The following is a 24,000-nucleotide window of genomic DNA, read 5'->3' as shown; positions in this document are numbered from 1 at the left end:
GAGATGAGTGGTACCCGGTGGGGTCTTCTGCTGTTGTAGCCCATCCGCCTCAAGGTTGTGTGTGTTGTGGCTTCACAAATGCTTTGCTGCATACCTCGGTTGTAACGAGTGGTTATTTCAGTCAAAGTTGCTCTTCTATCAGCTTGAATCAGTCGGCCCATTCTCCTCTGACCTCTAGCATCAACAAGGCATTTTCCCCCACAGGACTGCCGCATACTGGATGTTTTTCCCTTTTCACACCATTCTTTGTAAACCCTAGAAATGGTTGTGCGTGAAAATCCCAGTAACTGAGCAGATTGTGAAATACTCAGACCGGCCCGTCTGGCACCAACAACCATGACACGCTCAAAATCACCTTTCTTTCCCATTCTGACATTCAGTTTGGAGTTCAGGAGATTGTCTTGACCAGGACCACACCCCTAAATGCATTGAAGCAACTGCCATGTGATTGGTTGATTAGATAATTGCATTAATGAGAAATTGAACAGGTGTTCCTAATAATCCTTTAGGTGAGTGTATGTGAATGTATATTCACATTTTGCATGCTATACCATCATAAACAGCACTTTGTTAGTGCCGATCATGTGTTGTTTGGCGTGTAGGAGACTGACTGGAAGGTCCTGAAGCTGGTTCTGGATAAGATGTCGTGCACAATCCAGTATAAAGTGCTGATATTGTCGTCTCCGTGCAGCATCGATCATCTCTGCTCCACCCTATGTTCCATGGTACCGTACACACGCTTACAAAACATAAACACCTACAGTGACTAAATGTGATGAACCGTATGGGAACTAGCTGATTTGAGAGAGTGTGTTTGTTTGCAGGTCACGGACCGGCTAATATCGGAGCGTTTAAAGAAAACTCCCGATGGATTCTCCCTCACGGATGTTCAGCTGGCTGTGGTTCCTGTCCTCACTGCCCTCACCTCCTACCACAGCCACCTAGAACAGTCCCGACAGGTGACACACACACACACACACCATATACAGTACAGAAGTTTATAGTTCGGATATAAACACTGATCTCTACGTAACAATCAAAATAGAGCAAATCACCTTTGTAAAGTAACTTGGTGCATCTTGGCTTGCAACGCCAAGGTCACGGGTTCGATTCTCAGGGAAAGCAAGAACTGATAAGAATGTAAATGTGTACCTTGAAATGCAATGTAAGTTTCTTTGGATAAAAGCGTCTGCCAAATGCGTAAATGTAATTACCAATTGTATCAGTTACATCGTTACGCCAGTAGGTGGCGACGAGTGACTGTTAAAAAGTGTATTTGAATCATTAATCATTCAAAAACGCTGATTCATCCAGTAATGAAACAAATTAACTGCTTCATTCATTCAACCCCGAATAATTTTTTCATTTGAAATAGATTGCAGCAGTTAATATTTTGTCAGAACCTCCAGTAATTTACATGTTATTTTGTTTAGTTGTCTGAGAATCGTGATCTCTGTTTGAAACATTAAATTGTGATTCTCAATGGGCTCTATGCACGGCGGTATTTCCGGTGAAGGTCTAAGGATGCTGGATTACTTCCGCCGATCGTAGAGTCCAATGCTATACCGAGAATTTATATTGGTTTTTATACTCTATTGCTATACTAAAGAAACGTTAGTCACAAAAACAGACAAAACAGACACCCCTCATTTTGTTTATGCTTCTTTGTTTATTATATTAAATAAACATAACTATATATAAAATTACATCTAAACGTATTAAAGTTTCGTTTTAAAGACGAGAGGACAGTACATTTTGAAGACTCTGCCATAATCCCGTTTTCCTCGGTTTTCCTCCGCTTTAAATCTCCCCAACCGGAAACGCAAGAGCATCCTTGCGTCAAACGCGGAAGTTATGCGTGCATATAGCCCATTGATTTAGAGTCGTGCAGTCGTTTACCATACAGCCTATTGATTTTATAAATAGCTAATAATCAGTGTTTCAAACCAGTTATTGTCATTAACAAAATAAAAACTATTAAAAACATTTATGTTAATTTAAATAAAATAAATTTTAATAAGGATACGAAATAAAAATAATTATATTTTAGATAATCGCCAAGGCAACTTTTCTAAATTTTGTTTAAAAAAAGTTAAAATAACAAAAAAAAAACCTGAAACTAATAAATTCGATAAAATCTTTTATCATTATCATATTTTTTTTAATATTAAACTGAAAATAAAAACATATGGAGGTCCAAACCTGCAGAAAATAAGAGATAAATAAATAAATAAATAAATAAATAAATAAATGTATTTATAGGAAAATAAATAATTAAATAAATGACGTGATAAAACAAATACAATTTTATTTATTTATTTATTAAAGTTGCCGTCGGCAACATTTTTTTTGGATCATATTCAGTGAAATTGACACTATAATCTGACAGAACAACATAAATAAAGTGGTTTTAGAATTTTTTTTCCGAAATCCACTCAATCCGCCAGACTTGCCGACTGCAGCTTTAATTAAAAATATTTATTAATACGATATTTGTCATCCTAAAATAACTACTACAGACTTAACCAAAATAAAACATTATTTGCTGTATTTATGAGTCATTTTTAATATTGAGTATGTCTCCAGAAGAAGGTTTAGTCAGATCTAGGAATTTTAAATTAAATCCAAACGTAATATCTTTTTTATATTAGTAAATGACTTAATTCACATTTATTATGACATCCAACTGAAGCACAAGTGTATTATTCAGTTGTGAGTTGATAGCAGGCAATGATCCGAGCGAATGATCCAGTCACATGACTGTTTTTAATGCACATCTAGGATTTGGTTTGCTAGAGGTGTTCTCCGTGTGTCTGTCTCAGAGGGAGCTGGTTCAGTGTTTGGAGAAAGGCCTGATTTACCGATGCGCTAAGCAGTGTGTGGTGGCTCTGACCATGTGCACCGTGGAGATGCCTGACATCATGATCAAACTCCTGCCCGCCCTCATCGTCAAGCTCACACACATCTCTGCCACCGTGGCCATGGCGTCTCCCATGCTGGAGTTCCTGTCCAGTGAGCGCACGCCTTTCTTTCTAAATCCCTCCCATTCTCACCCGCTGACCAATCAGAAAAAAGTACAGTTTGTCTTTTTCCTCTTCAGCATTGGTGCGGCTCCCGCGTCTGTATGCTAACTTCGTAGCCGAGCAGTACGTTAGCGTGTTTGCTATATCCCTGCCGTACACCAACCCTTCAAAGTGAGTATCATCATACACAGATTTGACCAGATCCATGAGGGTCATTTATAACGTTACACATAATGTCCAATAAATGCTGTTCTTTGAACTTTCTGTTCATCCAAGAATCCTGAATAAAAGTGAATTAAACTGTTTTCAACATTGATACTAATTATAAATGTTTCTTAAGCATTGAATCATCATATTAAAGTGATTTCTGGAGGATCATGTGACACTGAAGACTGGAGTAATGATGCTGAAAATTCAGCTTTGATCACAGGAATAAATTACTTTTTAACATATATTAACATAGAAAACTATGGAAGTTTGTTTCCGCCACTGAATAAAAAAAAATAAAAAAAATAGTTGCGACTTTTTATCTCACAATTGCGAGATATGAAGTCAGAATTGCGAGAATAAAAGACAGAATTGCGACTTTTTATCTCACAATTCTGACTTTTTTTCTCACAATTGCGAGTTTATATCTCGAAATTCTGACTTTATAACACATAATTGCGAGTTTATATCTCAAAATTCTGACATCTTTTCTCAGAATTGTGAGAAATAAACTCGCAATTGCGAGTTATCAGGCCAATTGTAAGGGGAAAAAAGACCAACTTTTTTCCCCTCAAAATAGTTTATATCTCACAATTGTGACTTTATATCACGCAATTCTGACTTTATATCAATAAATTCTGAGTTTATATCTCGCATTTGCGATTTTATATCACGCAATTCTGACTTTATATCACGCAATTCTCACTTTATAACACGCAATTTCGACTTTATATCATGCAATTCTCACTTTATAACACGTAATTGCGACTTTATATCACGCAATTGCGACTTTATATCACGCAATACTGACTTTATATCTCGCAATTCTGACTTTATATCTCGCAATTCTGACTTTACAACACGCAATTTCGACTTTATATCTCGCAATTCTCACTTTATAACACGCAATTGCGACTATATCACGCAATTCTGACTTTACAACACGTAATTCTGACTTTATATCACGCAATTCTGACTTTACAACACGCAATTGTGACTATCACGCAATTCTGACTTTGTATCACGCAATTCTGACTTTATATCTCGCAATTCTGACTTTACAACACGCAATTTCGACTTTATATCAATAAATTCTGACTTTATATCACGCAATTCTGACTTTATATCAATAAATTCTGACTTTATATCACGCAATTGCGACTTTATATCACGCAATACTGACTTTATATCTCGCAATTCTGACTTTATATCTCGCAATTCTGACTTTACAACACGCAATTTCGACTTTATATCTCGCAATTCTCACTTTATAACACGCAATTGCGATTTAATATCACGCAATTCTGACTTTACAACACGCAATTGTGACTTTATATCACGCAATTCTGACTTTACAACACGCAATTGTGACTATCACGCAATTCTGACTTTGTATCACGCAATTCTGACTTTATATCTCGCAATTCTGACTTTACAACACGCAATTTCGACTTTATATCAATAAATTCTGACTTTATATCACGCAATTCTGACTTTATATCAATAAATTCTGACTTTATATCTCGCAATTGCGATTTTATATCACGCAATTCTGACTTTACAACACGCAATTGTGACTTTATACCACGCAATTCTGACTTTACAACACGCAATTTCGACTTTATATCTCGCAATTCTCACTTTATAACACGCAATTGCGACTATATCACGCAATTCTGACCTTATATCAATAAAATCTGACTATATCTCGCAATTGCGACTTTATATCACGCAATTCTGACTTTACAACACGCAATTTCGACTTTATATCTCGCAATTCTCACTTTATAACATGCAATTGCGACTATATCACGCAATTCTGACTTTATATCACGCAATTCTCACTTTATAACATGCAATTGCGACTATATCACGCAATTCTGACCTTATATCAATAAATTCTGACTATATCTCGCAATTTCGACTTTATATCTCGCAATTCTCACTTTATAACATGCAATTGCGACTATATCACGCAATTCTGACTTTACAACACGCAATTCTGACTTTATATCACGCAATTCTGACTTTATATCAATAAATTCTGACTTTATATCTCGCAATTGCGATTTAATATCACGCAATTCTGACTTTATATCACGCAATTCTGACTTTATATCAATAAATTCTGACTTTATATCTCGCAATTGCGATTTAATATCACGTAATTCTGACTTTACAACACGCAATTGCGACTTTATATCACGCAATTCTGACTTTACAACACGCAATTGTGACTATCACGCAATTCTGACTTCTTATCACGCAATTCTGACTTCTTAACACGCAATTCTGACTTCTTATCACGCAATTCTGACTTTATATCTCGCAATTCTGACTTTACAACACGCAATTTCGACTTTATATCAATAAATTCTGACTTTATATCACGCAATTCTGACTTTATATCTCGCAATTGCGATTTAATATCACGTAATTCTGACTTTACAACACGCAATTGCGACTTTATATCACGCAATTCTGACTTTACAACACGCAATTCTGACTTTACAACACGCAATTGTGACTATCACGCAATTCTGACTTTTATATCTCGCAATTCTGAGAAATAAAGTCAGAATTGCGAGATGTAAACTCGCAATTGTGAGAAAAGAAGTCAGAATTGTGAGATAGTCGCAATTACCTTTTTTATTTTTCATTCTGTGACGGAAACAAGCTTCCATAGAAAACAGCTATTTTAAAATGTAATAATATTTCACAATATTACTGATTTTACTGTATTTTTAATCAAATACATTCCGCCTCGGTGAGCGTTAGTGTGTTTTAAAGGCAGAATGACCTTAAACGACATATACTTGAGTAGTTCTCTTGTTTTTCTTCCATCCTCTGTAGGTTTAATCAGTACATCGTGTCTCTAGCGCATCATGTGATCGCCATGTGGTTCATCCGCTGCAGGCTGCCGTTCAGGAAAGACTTCGTGCAGTACATCACCAAGGTGGGTGGCGGGACTTCTGTGCTCATGCGTTCACAGTTTCAACGATCGGTTTGTGTTGACTGGTTGTTTTTGTGTCATTAGGGTCTCCGTTCAAACGCTCTTCTGCCGTTTGACGACACAAACGAGCAGAGCAGCTTCAGAGCGCGCAGCACCAGCCTGAACGAGAGACCCAAGAGGTACACACACACACACACACACTCACGATCATGTACGGCCACATCATGTCAGGTTTCGCCGCTGGACTCAGTCATTCAGGCGCCTCATTGGTTTATTTTTTGATGGCAGTGCCGTGGTTTTTGGCTTTATGTGTCCGATTACGCCACATGCGACTCACGGATGCTAGTCTGACTCGTCTCTTTTTTCTTTGTCTTTTCTTATCGGTTTCATTTCTTTCTCTCTGTTTCTCTATTTCTCTCATCATCTGTCGAAGTGGTGCCTATCACATCAAAACCATTAACGCATTCATTTATGAAAGAGTGTTTCTTCAACTGCGGACGCTTTATGTCCCAGGTTACATGAAGGTCACATTAAAACTGTTCTGGAGTTGCAATACTTTTTAGTTTTGATACTTTTCAACGGCCTTTTATGCAATTCAATCTTAAAATAAAAAATCATAAAAACAATCTAAGCAAAGATATATATATATATATATATATATATATATATATACACACATGTGTGTGTGTGTGTATATATATATATATATATATACACATACACATACAGTATGTGTGTGTATATATATATATATATATATATATATATATATATATATATAAAAATTATATGTATTTTTTAAATAATTATATATATTTTTTATTTTATAAAAAATAAAAAATACCTTAAATAATAATTAAATTTTTTGGAAAAGACACTGATCAAGCACATATATATATATATATGTGCACATACAGTATGTGTGTGTATATATATATATATATATATATATATATATATATATATAAAAAAAAATATATGTATTTTTTAAATAATTATATATATTTTTTATTTTATAAAAAATACCTTAAATAATAATAATTTTTTTGGGAAAAGACACTGATCAAGCACATATATATATATATATGTGCTTGATCAGTGTCTTTTCCAAAAATGTTAATTATTATTTAAGGTTTTTTTTATTTTTTTATTTACATATAAACTAAATTTTGATGTAAGGCTGCATAAAACGCTGTCTATGATTTTTGGTCATTTTATTCCAAAAAAATATAAATCATTACATTTCTAACACAGAAAGATGATGTGATGGAAATATTTGTGACAGTTCATGAAAGAAGTGTGTTTATACAATGTTGGACGTTGTTAGTAGGTTCATTAAATTAGTAAGTTTAAAAAGTTTGTGTTAATGGAGTTTAATTTCTAAAAGGACTTAAAATGGCCATAGTTGAAGAAACACCTGAATATAAAGGACACACAGCTCTAAATCTTGTGTTGATGTTTAATGAGCCATCCTGTAATACTCTGGTCAGAACAACTAGTCATGTGATGTCTAACAAAGAGACCCATAAACTAGAGGTTAACAGTCCCGCCTACTAACGTGTGGATTTGAACTGAATCCTATTCATATTATTTTTTACATTAATCAGACTCTTTTCTACTTTATTCATTCTCTGTCTCCCCTTTTCTTCATTTAAAAACCGAAAGTATCTCATAAACCATTTTAATTTGACAGGAAATTTCCATGGTAATGACTTAATAAACCATTGTAACCAGGTTTATCACTAATAAAGTCCATGATCAACTATATCCAGAGCCACAAAACCATCTAATCTCACTGTCATGACAAATTCCAGGTTCATTTTCAGTGTTTTTATTGTTTTCCTGTCCTGTGTCTTGTCCTGACGCTTAAGCTGGAACTTTGAATACAAGCCTGAAAGAGAGAAGGATATTCAGATATGAATGAGAACTTGATCATATTATGATTATATAGGATTCATGGTAACACAATAACCTGATTACCATCACCAGATTTAGACCGTATTATAGTCTCTATACATTTCTGTAAATATAATAATACTTTTGATTGTATTAATCAGACTTTTGGGTCATGTTAGAGTCTTATTCAGAATATCAATCATAACTGAACATTTGTTTATATATGTACATGTTCACATAAAGGTAATTCTGGGTGAAAAATGTAACTATTGATGAGATATTTTCGAGTGAGGAGGAGATTTTTTTTATTACTTGCATTTTTCAAACATCATAACCTACATTTTGTTAATAACATGAATAAGCATAATTCAATAGTCGCTAAAAGTACTGCACAAAATTACTTTAATGTAGTGTAATAAATTAAAAGATTTCAAAATTTACTGCTTACATTGTGTGATTGCGTTTTGATAAAAAGCAAATAATTACATTTTAAAAAAGGCAAATTAAATAAATAACTTTCAAATAAATCATATAAAAATAAAACGCTTACTAAAAAGATTCAATATTTTATTCGTTTACCGGCATCAGAGAACTGTGAAAATGCATATGCGATGTTAAATTATTGATTACTGAAAATGATGTGCATGTAAATGAATTTCAAAAATATATGTTCAAATGCCAGGCTTCACATTCTCCATTCCAGCTTCTAGTTTAACTTCATCCCGTCATTCATCTGTGTGTTTATTTGCTGTATTAATTCACACACATACACATGATCATATCACTGTTTTCCTATTGCTATTAATTTCCAGTATAATGATCATTGCAGTGTCTTGAGTGCTTTTTTCTTCCCCTGTACCAGTATGTTTGTGCTCTCTGATGAGTTTATCCTTTGTGTTCTCCAACTCTTTCATTCCTTTGGTAGAATGCTGACAGTATATTGCTTACTTTATGCCTTGTCATGTGTCTGTTGATCTTTTATATGCTGTCTTTCCTTCCAGTTTTCTGTTTCCTCCTCTGTTATTGTTTCGTTTTTTTAAATGTCGTCCCTGTTTTCCGGTTCTCAGTGTGCACTGCTGACCAAGTTACCTTTTGTTTTCCTTTCACTTCCTTATTTGACCCCTCCCCCCTCCTCTCTGATTGGGTGTGGTTTGGGGGGGTGCCGACACTTCGGATCCGTCACCTGTGATTGGTCGCTGGCCCCTTTCGTGACACTCCACAACCAATCGCACTCCCCCATCCACCCATGCCGACGTGGTTAAAAAATATTCCCCAAATTCCCCCCCACTCTCCCTGGTCACGACCTTACCCTGACGCACACCTGACCTCGTTTGCCCTCGGGGCAGTTTGCGGACGACCAAAGTGGCGAAGCAAGGCCCCAGCGCAAACTCTCCCGTTAAAGACCTGAAAGATCTGTCGGCTATGGACGCCTTCCGCTCCCGAAGCATCAGTGTGTCCGAGCATGCGGTGCGCAGGTAGAGCATTTTTGGTAACATCAGCAACCGATTTATATCCCTACTTTTCCTTTTCTGTATGCAGGGACGGTGGGCGGGGCTTGGGCATTGGGGGCGGGCGATGCGGGCTGGGCGTGGACATCTGGTTTGGGCTAATTCTGATTGGGCAGGAAAGGGTGCATGCTGGAGGAGGGTTTTGTCTTTTTCTTTCGTGTCATTGGTGGTAACGTTGACTGCATGCGCTGAGCCTGGCCACTGACTTGCGTGCGCCTGTTTTGATTTGAACCTAACCCCGTTTTGTATTTGCTTTTACCGTGCTTTATTGTGCTGTTTGTGATGGTGTTCATTCGAATGTTGTTGTTTTTTTAAATCATGAACTAATGGTGGTATTACGGAGGCCCTAAAGGGATATGATGATGAGAAGAAAAAAATGAAATGAGAGGAAAAGTGATATTTCAATGCTTTTGCAATATTTCGCAAAACTTTTGCGTTCGCCCGAGAAGCTTCGCGTTTACTCTCAAAACGTTTGTTTTCCATCAAGAAAAGTTGCATTCACACACGAAATGTTTTGTTCTCTCGCAAACTTTTTCGTTCCCCTGAGAAAATTTGCGTTAAAATTTTTACTTTTTTACGCAAAACTTTTACGTTTACTCGCAAAACGTTTGTGTTGCCCCGACAAACTTTGGTATTCACTCACAAAGCATTAACCTCACAAAAACTTTTACGTTCTCTCGCAAAACTTTGCGTTTCTTTGCAGAAACTTTGCGTTCAATCGCAAAACTTTTAATTTCTAGCGCAAAACTTTTGTGTTCGCCCGAGAAGCTTCGCATTTACTCTCAAAACTTTTGCTTTCAATCAAGAAAAGTTGCATTCACTCACGAAATGTTTTGTTCTCTTGCAAACTTTTTCGTTCCCCTAAGAAACTATGCGTTCAATCGCAAAACTTTTACGTTTTGACGCAAAACTTTTACTTTCTCTTGCAAAACTTTTGTGTTCCCCTGACAAAGTTTGGTATTCACTCACAAATCATTAACCTCACAAAAACTTTTACGTTCTCTCGCAAAACTTTGCGCTTTGTGGTTGCGTTTTGCGTTCCCTTGAGAAACCTTGGTTTTTGCTCGCAAAAACTTTTGTGTTCCACCAAGAAAAGTTGCATTCACTCACAAATAATTTGTGATGAAAATAATACGAGGTGGGAGTAAGATCTACGTATATTTCAGCGTTTTTATGTTCTCTCGCAAAACTTTGCGTTTCTTTGCAGAAACTTTGCTTTCTTTGCAGAAACTTTGCTTTCTTTGCAGAAACTTTGCGTTTCTTTGCAGAAACTTTGCGTTCAATCCCAAAACTTTTACGTTGTAGCGCAAAACTTTTGTGTTCGCCCAAGAAGCTTCGCGTTTACTCTCGAAACTTTTACGCTCTCTTGCAAATCTTTTGTGTTGCCCTGAGAAACTTTGCGCTCGATCTCAAAACTTTTACTTTCTCGCGGAAAACTTTTGCGTTCGACCGAGAAGCTTCACGTTTACTCACAAAAAATGTTACGCTCTCTAGCAAAACCTTTGCGTTCCACTGAGAAAATTTGCGCTAATTCGCAAAACGTTTGTGATGGAAATAATACGAGTTGAGAGGAAAAACTCTTTTGCTAGTGAACGCAGTTTTTCGGGGAACACAGTATTTCTGTGAGACGATGCAAAAGTTTTGCGAGCGAGCGCACAAGCATTGAAATGTAGCATTTCTTCCACAACTGTTTTTTTCCCCCCTTCTCCATGTCCCTTCAAGGGCTCCGTACTGTACACAGGAAGCATGTGATATTGAAAAAGCGAAACTAGGCGGACAGTCACACAATCTAGCGTCAAGCTTTTCTGTCTTTGCTGTTTGTTGAACGAAATGAACAGCAGAAATTCAGCTCCCAAACACTAGGGGGCGCACTCAACTTTCTCAGCCTGCCGCCTGTTTTAACCTTCACTTATTCACATCATATTATTCACACTCACTTTACACATGATCCAGGTAAGTATCCATCCATGCTTCATCAAAGTGCATTTTGAACCATGAACATAGTGCAAAAACGCTGCAAACACACTGAAAATGCTCACTGCAAATGCTGTTCCTCCATGGTTTTTTTTTTCACCCAATTTAAAAAGAAAAAAAAAGTATTTTTCAGCACTTATGGAAATTCTGTTATCTACTCACCTCGTGTCATTTCAAACCCATATGAAACACATTTGTGTTTTTTCCACTCAACACACTTCATTTTCATTCACATACATTTAAATATGAAGTCTGATCTCCATGTGCTCCTGCTACTCAATAACTCATTAACACACAACCAGCAGAGGGCAGCGTAGCATCAGACGAGATGCAATAGAGAGAGACTCGCAGTAACGTGTGTGTTTTATTAACCCAGTGCATCTAATTACCATAAAATCTATTACTTAGTTCAGTGTCTACAAGTTAAAGGATGGTTGGAGAATAGAAAGTCCTTTATTAGCAAGCACAGGGATTTCATACGGCATATTAGTTTATTATCTAGATTACCCTGTCATTGCTTTACTAAGTATTTCTGTGCCAAGGGGTTTTGTGTTTGGATCATTCCAAGGTTGCTCTTTATGATTTAATGACATTTTTGGGCGAGCTAATTATCCTGGAATGGATTTAAATCACAAGCCTGAGTTGAAAGTCAACATGAAGAAAATGTACCGCTTTGGTTTTACATTTCTTTTACGTGGCATAAATCAACTGGGAAATGAAACTTTTTCTGTTTTCCCCTCTAAATGAATCAAATATTAATTGCTCACTAGATATCCAGTGAAGAAATGAATATGCTCTGAACGCATTTATATTCAGCGGCGTCATCGCTTAATGCATCAATAGAGTAAAATTATTATTATCATCTACTCCACACTCATCAACAATCATCCGACTGCCGCTAATAGAGATGATGGAGGGGCTTGATGAACAGTGAAATGTTTTCAGTGTGTGACACAGCAGTGAAAAGATGTTTATGTTGGAATTTGTGCCTTTTGGAAAAGATCGACTTGCTTAGAGAATATCATGATATCAAAGCAAGGGTTTGATATTATGATCAGCTGGACTGGACGCCCACGATCCAGAGACTTTCATGAAGCTAAGATACATTTGACAGGTTCTTTTCTTGGTTTTATTTGAGTTTTCTTAATCTGGAAAATGCATGCATTTACTGTGCAAACACACAGATATGCTGATAATCTGGACATTAAAGCATTGTAGTTCAACTCTGAGATGAGGCGTCCACTTCAGCTGGACACAAACTGGGACTCTCTCTCTCTCTCTCTCTCTCTGTGTGTGTGTGTGTTTGTGTGTACATGTTTTTGTGTGTACATGACTCATGGGGACTCGTGTCACTGTGGGGACCTAAATTAAGGTCCCCATGGGTAAACGCGCTTATAAATCATACAGAATTATTATTTTTTAAATGTAAAAATGCTAAATGTTTCCTGTGATGGGCAGCTTTAGGGATAGGGTTAGTGTGCGTGTGTGTGTGTGTGTGTGATGGGCAGGTTTAGGGATAGGGTTAGTGTGTGTGTGTGATGGGCAGGTTTAGGGATAGGGTTAGTGTGTGTGTGTGTGTGTGTGTGTGTGTGTGTGATGGGCAGGTTTAGGGATAGGGTTAGTGTGTGTGTGTGTGTGTGATGGGCAGGTTTAGGGGTAGGGTTAGTGTGTGTGTGTGTGTGTGTGTGTGTGATGGGCAGGTTTAGGGGTAGGGTTAGTGTGTGTGTGTGTGATGGGCAGGTTTAGGGGTAGGGTTAGTGTGTGTGTGTGTGTGTGTGTGTGTGTGTGTGTGTGTGTGTGTGTGTGTGTGTGTGTGTGTGATGGGCAGGTTTAGGGGTAGGGTTAGTGTGTGTGTGTGTGTGATGGGCAGGTTTAGGGGTAGGGTTAGTGTGTGTGTGTGTGATGGGCAGGTTTAGGGGTAGGGTTAGTGTGTGTGTGTGTGTGTGTGATGGGCAGGTTTAGGGGTAGGGTTAGTGTGTGTGTGTGTGTGTGTGTGTGTGTGTGATGGGCAGGTTTAGGGATAGGGTTAGTGTAAGGGGATAAAATATACAGTTTGTACAGTATAAAAACCATTACGTCTATGGAGAGTCCCCACAAAGATAGTAAACCAGATGTGTGTTTGTGTGTGTGTTGGATGAGCCTGTTTATGGACGCTCCAGTGATTTGCTATGGTGCGCTGGTTAAGGCTCAGGACGGGCACACCAGAAGGTTGTTGGATCGATTCCGGTGAGGAAAAAGTCAATTGTGCCCTTGAGCAAAAGCACCGAAGGAATGCTCTAGATTCAGCGTTATCTTTTATCCACAGCATTTGCCAATTACTACGGAAAACAGCGTTGACCCTTCCATCAGGTTGTGTTTGTTGACATTAACACATTTATAGTGGAAGTAAACAGGGGTCGTTCACTTTTAGGGCTTAAATACTTGATTTTTTTTAAATTTTCTGTACAAAAAATGTTGCTATTTAAGCTGGAAACTGTGTAAAGTATCACGCTAAAGTTATTGTTTAGTGGTTTTACGTGGTCGTGACAAGGAAAGTAAGTGATTCCAGCACACTGATCTCATGTTGAAATAAATATTAAGTCTTTATTGCCTTAAATGTATCACTTTTCCCTGTTTACTTCTATTGTACGTGCATTACAGTAACCGTGAAAAGCTGATTTAAAGCCTCCGTCCTTCATGAAATTAGTTCAGTTGCCTAAAAATGTGCATTTCTTTTGCTGGAAATTACCTTTAAAAATGTGCAGTTAAGTTTGATATAAAATTATGTATTCATTTATTTTAGAGAATTATTTGAAATAAATATATATATACACTACCGTTCAAAAGTTTGGGGTCAGTGAGAATTTTATTTTTATTTTTTGGAGGAAAGAAATCAATACTTTTATTTATCAAGGAATAATTAATTTGATCGAAAGTGACAGTAAAGACATTTATAATGTTACAAAAGTCTTTTGAACTTCCTATTCATCAAAGAATCCTAAAAAAAAAAACTGTACAACTGACAGACCAACAACTATTTCAACATTGATAATAATAATAAATGTTTCTTGAGCATCAAATCCTCATATTATACTGATTTGTGAAGGATCATTTGACACTGAAGACACTGACACTGGTGATGCTGAAAATTCAGCTTTGATCACAGGAATAAATTACACTTTACTATATATTCACACAGAAAACAGCTGATTTACACTGGAATAATATTTAATACTATAACTGATTTTTGTTGTATTTTTAATCAAATAAGCGCAGCCATGGTTAGCAGAAGATAATTCTTTTAAAAGCATTTAAAATCGTACCGACCCCAAACTTTTGAACGGTAGTATATATATATACTCACACACACACACACACACATACACACACAAGTAAATACAAATATTTTATACTTAAAATAATTAGAATGTGTATATATAATTTACTTATTAAGATATAATTATTATTTACTTATAAAACAATAATATAAAATAATTAAAATAATATATACATATATATGTAGTAAATACAAATATTTTATATTTAAAATAATTAATGTTATTGACTAAATCAAAATATAATTATAACTTACTTTATAATCAAATAAAAAATGTGTATGTATATTTTACTTTATATTAAAATATAATTATTTACTTTATAATCTAATAAAGACAATTTATTAAAGACAATGTAAATGCAAAATAAATAAAAAACATAAAAGCTATTTTTAAAATAAATGTATTTAATATTTTGTTGTTTTAAATGTTTTTCGTTTCTGTCTTTGTATATATATATATATATTATTTTAATTATTTTATATTATTTTATATTTTAAATAATTAAAATGTTATTGACTAAATCAAAGTATAATTATTACTTACTTTATAATCAAATAAAAAATGTGTATGTATATTTTACTTTATATTAAAATATAATTATTTACTTTATAATCTAATAAAGACAATTTATTAAAGACAATGGAAATGCAAAATAAATAAAAAACACAATTTTTAAAAATAAATGTATATATTTTGCTGTTTTAAATGTTTTTGTTGTTGTTGCTAATGCTGTCTTTGTTGAATAGGATAGTGTAGATGAGAGATTTCCTTGCACACCAGAGATGATCTGCGTCACAGCCTTATCCGTGTGCAATATTGACCTTCAAGTCCAGGTTGCTGAAGGTGAAGTTCGCGCTGTCGTTCTGTGGCGTGTCCGTATCGTTCTCCAGATACAGAATATAGTTTTTATTTTGATAGACATTCTGTTGGTTTATGTTGGTGGGTGACATCAGATGACGCAGGTCACGCAGAAACTCCTTTATTATGTCGAGCGTGTTTGTCGTCTCTGACGCCCACATGGACTCGTATCCCTCCTTTCTCGCCTCGTTCCCTGTTGAGATGCAATGAAAATGGCCTTTTGTTGATTACATGCGTAGACTCGTGCGCAGCGCCAGAGATGTGTAAGTGTCATCATGACTCAGGCTTGTTGTAGGTGGTTGTGAAGGTGTTGCTATAGGAGGCTGTTCTGGATGGTGTCATTTTGTGCAGTTACTAAGGAAATCTCTAGATGATTCTTCCTCATGCGTCTCATCACACATTAGAGTGGATCTAATACATGAGGAAAACGTCGTCACTTGCTTTATCACTTAGTACAAGTACCGGCACACGTCTCCTTAACCAGATGTCTGGAGCTTAGGTTGCTTGTTGGTGATAAATGGCTGCTGTTTACTCCTCGCCAGTATTGACACACACACACACACACACACACACACGTCAAGTTTGTGATTTCCGGATGAGTTGTTCACCTGTTCCTGATGTAAAAGTCAAAAGCGCTTTAGCTCAAAGGTGTGCCGTGTGTGTCGTCGTGTATGGAGATGATTTGGACTCGGTTGATTTCCCCTGGGATGCGGTTGCCGTGGTTACAGAAAGGCAGGATGCTGATGGCGGTCTTAGATTAATGTGATCATCTAGATAATCACACGACTGTGTGTGTGTGTGGCAGCTGAACGTGTCTGGTGTGGTTTTGTCTGGCTATGCCCTCTCTCTCTCTCTCTCTCTCTCTCTCTCTCTCTCTCTCTCTCTCTCTCTCTCTCTCTCTCTCTCTCTCTCTCTCTCTCTCTCTCTCTCTCTCTCTCTCTTGCTCAAAGTTTGTCCCTTTTACAGACCCAGTTTTGTGTCGCTTTAGAGAGAAATGGAAAGGACTTCAACTAAACAAAATGAATAAAGGAATCGTTCACCCAAAAATTAAAATTCTTTAAAAAAGGAATGCTTATTAAAAAAAACACAACACGATTGGTCAATGCACAATGGTGTAAAGCGCGAATGAGAGTTACAGTGAATAATTACTTAAATTTGGGTCTGTTCCTTGCAAAAAAATCCATATATACCTTCTAAAGACTTTGAATATAGTGCACGAGTCATATGGGACACTTTTAGGAAACTTTAACCGTTTGAAGCTCATTTTTTGGTTCTAGTCAAGAAATAAAGTCATGTGGTTTGAGAGTGAAAGTGTTATTTTAGTATTATTTACTATAGTATTTTAGTATTAACATTTTGAATGAGCTTTTATTTTTATACTTTCAGTTTTCATTTTAAGTTTAAATAAAGTTTTAGTAATTATGTTCGATGCGATTAATCAATTTGACCGCACAAATTTCTATATAAATCTATTTTTATATCAGTTTTATTTTTTAATCGAATTTTTAGTTCTTTAGCTTAAAATCATTTTATTTCAGTTAGTTGCCATGGCAACATTTCTAATTTTAAATTGGAATTTTTCACTTACATATATTAGTTTCAATTAACGATTGAAATAAAATGACTCTTATTATTCTCAGGTTTAGACACTGCCGAGTGAGTACTTTTTTTGGGTGAACTATTCCTTTAAGCAAAGATGAACAAACATAATGTCTCTAATTTGATTCATGGAGTGTGAGTCTTTGTTTTTTAACTGCATGTGTGTGTGTGTGTGTGTTTTCAGTGGGTCACTCCAGCTTCAATCATCATCTGAATCTGATTCATTACCCGCAGACTCTGACTCTCTGGCTTCACACGGTGTCCTAAACAGCCGTGACTCCATTTGCAATCATGACAAGCAAAAAAAGACTGTGTGATGTCATAATCGGAATCAAGGGAATCAGAACTGGAATCAGTTAGTTGTTGAACATTCCGCTGGCATCATGTCTGGTTAGGACACTGTGTTAGAGAATGAGCAATGACTTCACATGCACCAGAATCTGACCTCTGACCCCTGATGCCTGTGTGTGACCCCTGACCCCCGTCCTGTGCAGGATGCAGACGTCCACCACCACCTGCAGCCTGGGCTCGGCCGACGAGAACGCAGTGATGCAGGCAGACGACGCGCTGAAGACGGTCCACCTGGAGCTGACCGAGACCTGCCTGGACATGATGGCCCGATACGTCTTCTCCAACTTCTCTGCGCTGCCCAAGAGGTGCCCAGCTGGACTTACAATCACCTGACACTCACAGCACTAATTTAACCACATTCGTTTTAGTATTTATCAGGGGAATTAATCACAATTCAATGCGTCAATATTTGCAATGAATATCAGTGTTTGATGAGAAACGCCATTAAGGCGAGACACGGCAGGCAAAAACATCGTTTTTTTTGCACTGGTCAATTTTGAGATTTCGGGATATTTGTCTTCAAAAACATGTCTTCTTTCAGACTTGTGGTGAAAAAAAGTCTGAAATACACATTTAGGTCTTTATTTTACTACACTTTGTCTGTTTGCGTCTGTAGATTTCTCATAAATTCATCAAAAGTTGGCGATGTAAATCATCCGTTGCTCCGCTATCGCTGTCTGCACCCTGTCATCACACACACTGTTAGAAAGCTCTCTCTCTCTCCTGTACAATGTTGTCGGATCCAAATATGGTCATTTCCTTTTTATCAGCAACCAATCGTGAAAGTAAAAGGGTGCAAATGCGCAATCTCATTGGCTGATGCTAAATCTTTAAAGCCCGTTTTCTCAAAATGACCTTTCTCTCATTCTCAAAGTCCGAAATCTCCACTTCGGTAGCACCTATATACACCAAACTTTCCAGTCTTGTACCTAGTTATATTATGAAGACATTTACCGAGGGATTTGTAAATATATTATTCCTAGCCCGATTTATATAACATTTTATTCCAAAAAACATGGCAAAAATCATTTTTTTAAGGCTATTGACAGTATATTCTGATTTACAGGATAACAAAAGTAGATATCCATAAATCCCTCTGTAATTTTTTTCCCATCTAATATGTGAACACAATGAAAAAATAATTTTGAACCTGGCTTTATCCAATACTCAGATTTCATTTTTTGAAATATATGCAAATTTGTGCATATTTAATTAGACAATGCCTAATTTGCATATTTAAACATTAAATTACAGAAAAATTGTAATACATTTTTTCTCATCTTAATGTAGGTAATCAACTGGGAAAGTTTCATGGTGATATCTGCTAGTTAAAAAAATTACCCAATTCACCTGTAGTGTCTCGCCTTAATTAAGTGAAGATAATTAAATGTGTTACATTCTCATGTTAGATGAAAGTGTGGAATAAGGCATGAGTAAATCGTGTTTTTTTTTTATCGTGTGTATATATTATATTATATATTATATTATTCTATATTAATTATATATGTTTTTTAAATAATATAATGCATATATAATATTTTAAATAATAATAAAAAATGCACTAAATTAACACATCAAATTAAGTAACTATTACGGTATCTAATTGTAAATTTTGTTTTATCAGGTTTAATCAAGATTTTTTTTAAAAATAAATTAATAATAATAATTTCCCTAATTAATTTCCTATTTCCCTAAACTGAAACTGATTAACTGTTAATTTTCTAGCACTTTTTAAAAACATTTAATTAAAATGTAATGCATAATAATAATAATAGTGTTAATAATAATTGCTCAACTTTAAACTGACACATTCAGTAGTTGTTCATTTTTATTGTGTTTAAAATAAATAAAATAAAAGGAGAAATATGTATCTACCTTAAACTTAAATAATGAATTATTGTGAACATTCGTTTAAAATATATGTTAAAAATATTAAAAACAAACTGAAACAATAACATTTTAATTTTAATTTCTTGAAGTCAGTATTCATGTTTGTATGGCAAGAAAATCTCATTGGCCAATAAAGTATAATCTTTTATCTCATGCATCAATGCACCAAAAGCTATTTTACCGTCTGACTTTAAACGAAAGGAATTGTTTCAAAGTGAGTTACAAATGAATGAAATCACAAAGTGTCTGCTTAATGAACGAATGCATTGAAGATGCACACAGAGCTGCTGCTGTTTCTTCTTCTTTTGTTTTAGGTTATTTCACACACTTTTAGGTAGAGCTGTAATTGCTTGACCTTCATCCTTTTGTTCGCTTTCTATTTGCAAACCTTCAAATAATATTAGTTTTTCATCTCTGCCGAAGCAGCCCGGCTGAACGCGGCATTGATCCACCTTTTGTTCCAGAGCAAACTTATTTCTCAGTCAGTCTTGCAATAGTTGTTTTGCTCTCTATGTGAATATTCAAATAAACCGACATCCTCATTCGGCCGGTTGTTGTGGAAAGTGTAGCATCTACTTTTAGCGTGAGAACAGCAAACTCTTGTCATAGATGAATGTGTTTTTCTCACAATAGCATCTCCAGTGTCTTGTGGCCGCGTGTGACGCTAAATAAAGATGAGTTATCGACTTCATAAACTCTCTCTCTCAGGTCTCCCATTGCCGAGTTCCTGTTATCCGGTGGACCCAGTATGACTTGGCTGGTTGGGAATAAGTTAGTCACTATAACAACCAGTGGCGGCTCGCGAACCCAAGCGCTTCTCGGTCTGGACATGGCAGAGAGACCCGGAGGAGGAGAAATGACCAGGTTACAAACATTTAACTCTTTCCCAGCCAGCGGTTTAAAAAAAAAAAAAAGTTGCCAGCCACCGCCAGCGTTTTATTGATAATTTTTACACAATTTTCATGGCCCCCAGAATATTTTGTTGGATGTATCAGTGGTTCCCAACCTTTTTTTGTCTGAGACCCCCTTTTTCCCATGAAAATATTTTAGGGCCCCCCTTCACATTTAATGATATTATCGCTCTTGTAAGCTTGCAGCAAGGATGACAAAATATGTTTTTTTCAAACAAACGGTATGTTTATGCATAAATAATAGCCTATAATATTGAAAATACAATAACTAAAACATCAGTAGGCCCTTTGTAATTTAAAAACGTAAGCCTGGGAGAAGCCTATAAATTGGCCCTATTTGAAATGCAAAAACAAAAATATTCACACTGGTGTGTAGGTAAAAAAAAAAGAAAGAATATAGGCTATTACTAAATGACTGTTGTCTGGGGCCTCAATACTTGCATGTTATTTGTGAGGCTTTATCAATGTGAGGCTTTATTTTTTACGCTTTTGGCGCTATAGCGAGCGATAATAAACTTGCATTTATTAACAGAATAATGCGTCTTTCGGAAGAACATTGTAGCCGGAACTACATCTCTCTGTGTACGTCTCGGTACGTCACTAGCTATGTTTCCATCCACACGTTTTTTATCCGCATTAAGTGATATCGAATAGGGCTGGGCAACGATTAATCGCGATTAATCGCATCCAAAATAAAAGTTTTTTTTTACATAATATATGTGTGTGTGTAGTGTGTGTAATTATTTTGTATATATAAATACACACACATGCATGTATATATTTAAGAAAAATGTGTTATTAATATATCAAATATTTATATTTATATTAGGGCTGTCAAATGATTAATCGTGATTAATCACATCCAAAATAAAAGTTTTTTTTACATAATATATGTGGGTGCACTGTGTATCATTATTTTGTATATATATAAATACACACACATATGCATGTATATTTAAGAAAAAAATATTATTTATATATAAAATATTTATATATGTGATTAATCACGATTAATCATTTGACAGCCCTAATTTATATATAATATTAATTAAAATTAAATATATAATTAAATATATAAAGTATATACATGCAAATATTTCTTAAATATATACATGCATGTGTGTGTATTTATATATACAAAATAATTATACACACATATATTATGTAAACACAAACTTTTATTTTGGATGTGATTAATCGCAATCGTTGCCCAGCCCTAATATCGAATGAAAAATGCCTTATGGAAACAGTAAAATTCGATTGAATTTCATGAATATCGACTCAAATGAAATACGATCGGTCTCATCGGATTTTATCTCGATCGATATACGGCTTATGCGATAAACGCGGATGGAAACGTTATTATGGTGCGATCCATTTTGCCTAGTAAAACTTTGTTCGCAAATGTTGGCTTGAATGTTGTGCAATTCGGTGAGAAATTGAATGGAAACACCTTAACATGTCTCAAATCAATTCGATATACCATTTTGATGGCAAAACAGCATGTGACGTCATTACGCACAGGTTTTTATCCGCTTTAAAGCCGTTTGATGGAAACACACTTTCACCAGCTTTATTCGCATGAGGTTTTTTACCGAACTTCAGATAATTCGATTGACAAGTGGATGGAAACATGGCTTATGACGAGTCACGCAGGTACTGGGCTACTCCGCACCGAACCAGTGTAAAATAGTCCCAATGTAAACACTTATTATAGGTGTACCATAGTGCTTCAGGATAAGACAAAAACACGGATTGGAAAATGGATTCATGATGAACTCGCTCATTATATACATTTTGTAAATTTTGAACAGAAAAAAAGTTAATGACTTTTATTTAATGCTCATTGCTCAAAGCTTTTCAAAATATGACGCGACCCCCCACAGAGCTCGCTGTGGGCCCCGACCCCCCTGTTGGGAACCGATGGGATGTATCTCTGAACATGCAATATATAAAAAGAAACAACTCTGCTTTTAAACTAAAAAAAAAAAATTTATTCTAGCTTCATGCAATCTTTTTTTTATCAACTCTTGAATGTGGGTAAGTTTTATTAAAAAAAAGTAAAATTTTGAGAAAATCTGAGAAAATCACGTTTTTACATCCAGATCAGATTCAGAACGATGATGAAAACACAGATGGAGTAGATCGAATCCCCGACACCCCGAAGCTTCACAGTCCTGCAGCTCGTCTGGGTCGACATTCATTCAGTAACATTAGGCAGTTTTGATTTATATTCTGTTTAATGTTGATTATCACGTTATTTTTCATATGCATATGATTACATATGAGATCGCTCGTTTTTTGCATCTTCTTTGCACGTGTTTTGATCAGGAGATTCAGTTCTCTTTCAGAGGACGTGTAATAGCGCCCCCTACCGTATAAGCCGGAAATATCCGTCAATGGCAGGGAAAGAGTTAAACACAAAAGACCTTGTTTGCCACAAGTTGTTTCGACACAGGAAAAGCAATAGCCTCATATGACAGTGTTTACTGGTCTGAGTCTCGTATAGAGAGAGTCTAAAGATGGGAATGTGAGTGGAAAATATAAAAACATATCCATGTATGAATGTTCTGCAGGTCGGACCCGTCTCTTCACACGCGGCAGACGAAAGAGGCTCCGGCTATACTAGAGTCACAGTCCGGCCAGCAGATCAACACCAACACTCGCACACGAGTCCGCTCCATATCAGGTGCCAATGTTCATATCCTCTCCATCCAATCAAATGGGCCATATCCCTTATGCTGTTCTTTTTTTTTTTTAAGGTTTTCTTGCTCCAAAGAGTTGTCATGATCATTTTCCACATTGTGACCCATGAAGTTAAATAGTTAGTTTGCTACTGTACCTTTAAGACCTCTGTATATAGATGACTTCTTTCATTACTGTCTTACCTTCCATATGAAACCATTAGTAGTTCGTTAGCCAAGTATAATGGCACCGAAGCTGTTTGGTTACCAACATTCTTCAAAATATATTTTTTTACGTTCCACAGAACAGAGAAAGCCATGCAGGTTTGGAACGACATTAAGATGAGCCAATAATTACTTTTACGACCCTATTTACTTTCTTAAAGAGATAGTTCACTCAAAGGTTTCTGTCATCATTTACTCGCCATTTATTTCCAGTGTTATTGTTATTTTTTTTTTTAAAGAGACAAAAACACAACAAAATTACTAAAACTTTAAAGGGATAGTTCACCCAAAAATGTAAATCCTGTCATCATGGAAAGATAAAGTTTGCAGACAAACTTTAAGTTGGCTTGCACCTAGCCTGGAAGTTTGAAGTGGTTTTAAAAGCTTGAAGTTTGAAGGATTTCAGTTTGTAATAATTTTAAGTTTTAGTTTAGTGGTTTTAAAAGCCAGATAGGCAGACAGACAGACAGACAGACAGACAGACAGACAGACAGATATACAGATATACAGATAGATAGATAGATAGATAGATAGATAGATAGACAGACAGACAGACAGACAGACAGATAGATAGATAGATAGATAGATAGATAGATAGATAGAT

The 24,000-nt window shown here is 35.8% G+C and overlaps 1 protein-coding gene across 2 annotated transcripts in view; it reads left to right on the top strand.

Annotated features, from left to right (window-relative positions):
- Positions 1–24,000, top strand: part of tsc2 (TSC complex subunit 2) — a 60,569-nt gene that overhangs the window by 12,299 nt on the left and 24,270 nt on the right. Inside the window, exons 20-29 of one of the 2 annotated variants that reach the window (XM_056234315.1) lie at positions 603–725; positions 825–959; positions 2,823–3,012; positions 3,101–3,194; positions 6,084–6,186; positions 6,268–6,362; positions 9,426–9,554; positions 17,830–17,991; positions 20,285–20,440; positions 23,064–23,176. In XM_056234315.1, the coding sequence (XP_056090290.1) occupies positions 603–725; positions 825–959; positions 2,823–3,012; positions 3,101–3,194; positions 6,084–6,186; positions 6,268–6,362; positions 9,426–9,554; positions 17,830–17,991; positions 20,285–20,440; positions 23,064–23,176 (1,300 nt within the window). The remainder of the gene's footprint in view (positions 1–602; positions 726–824; positions 960–2,822; positions 3,013–3,100; positions 3,195–6,083; positions 6,187–6,267; positions 6,363–9,425; positions 9,555–17,829; positions 17,992–20,284; positions 20,441–23,063; positions 23,177–24,000) is intronic. The other variant, XM_056234316.1, reaches the window with a different exon arrangement.

The sequence above is a fragment of the Rhinichthys klamathensis genome, unplaced genomic scaffold (genome assembly GCF_029890125.1).
Source record: "Rhinichthys klamathensis goyatoka isolate OS25496 unplaced genomic scaffold, OSU_Roscu_1.1 h1tg000393l_1, whole genome shotgun sequence".
Taxonomy (NCBI): domain Eukaryota; kingdom Metazoa; phylum Chordata; class Actinopteri; order Cypriniformes; family Leuciscidae; genus Rhinichthys; species Rhinichthys klamathensis.
Note: the sequence above shows the minus strand (reverse complement) of the source record. Positions and strands in the feature narration are given on the sequence as shown.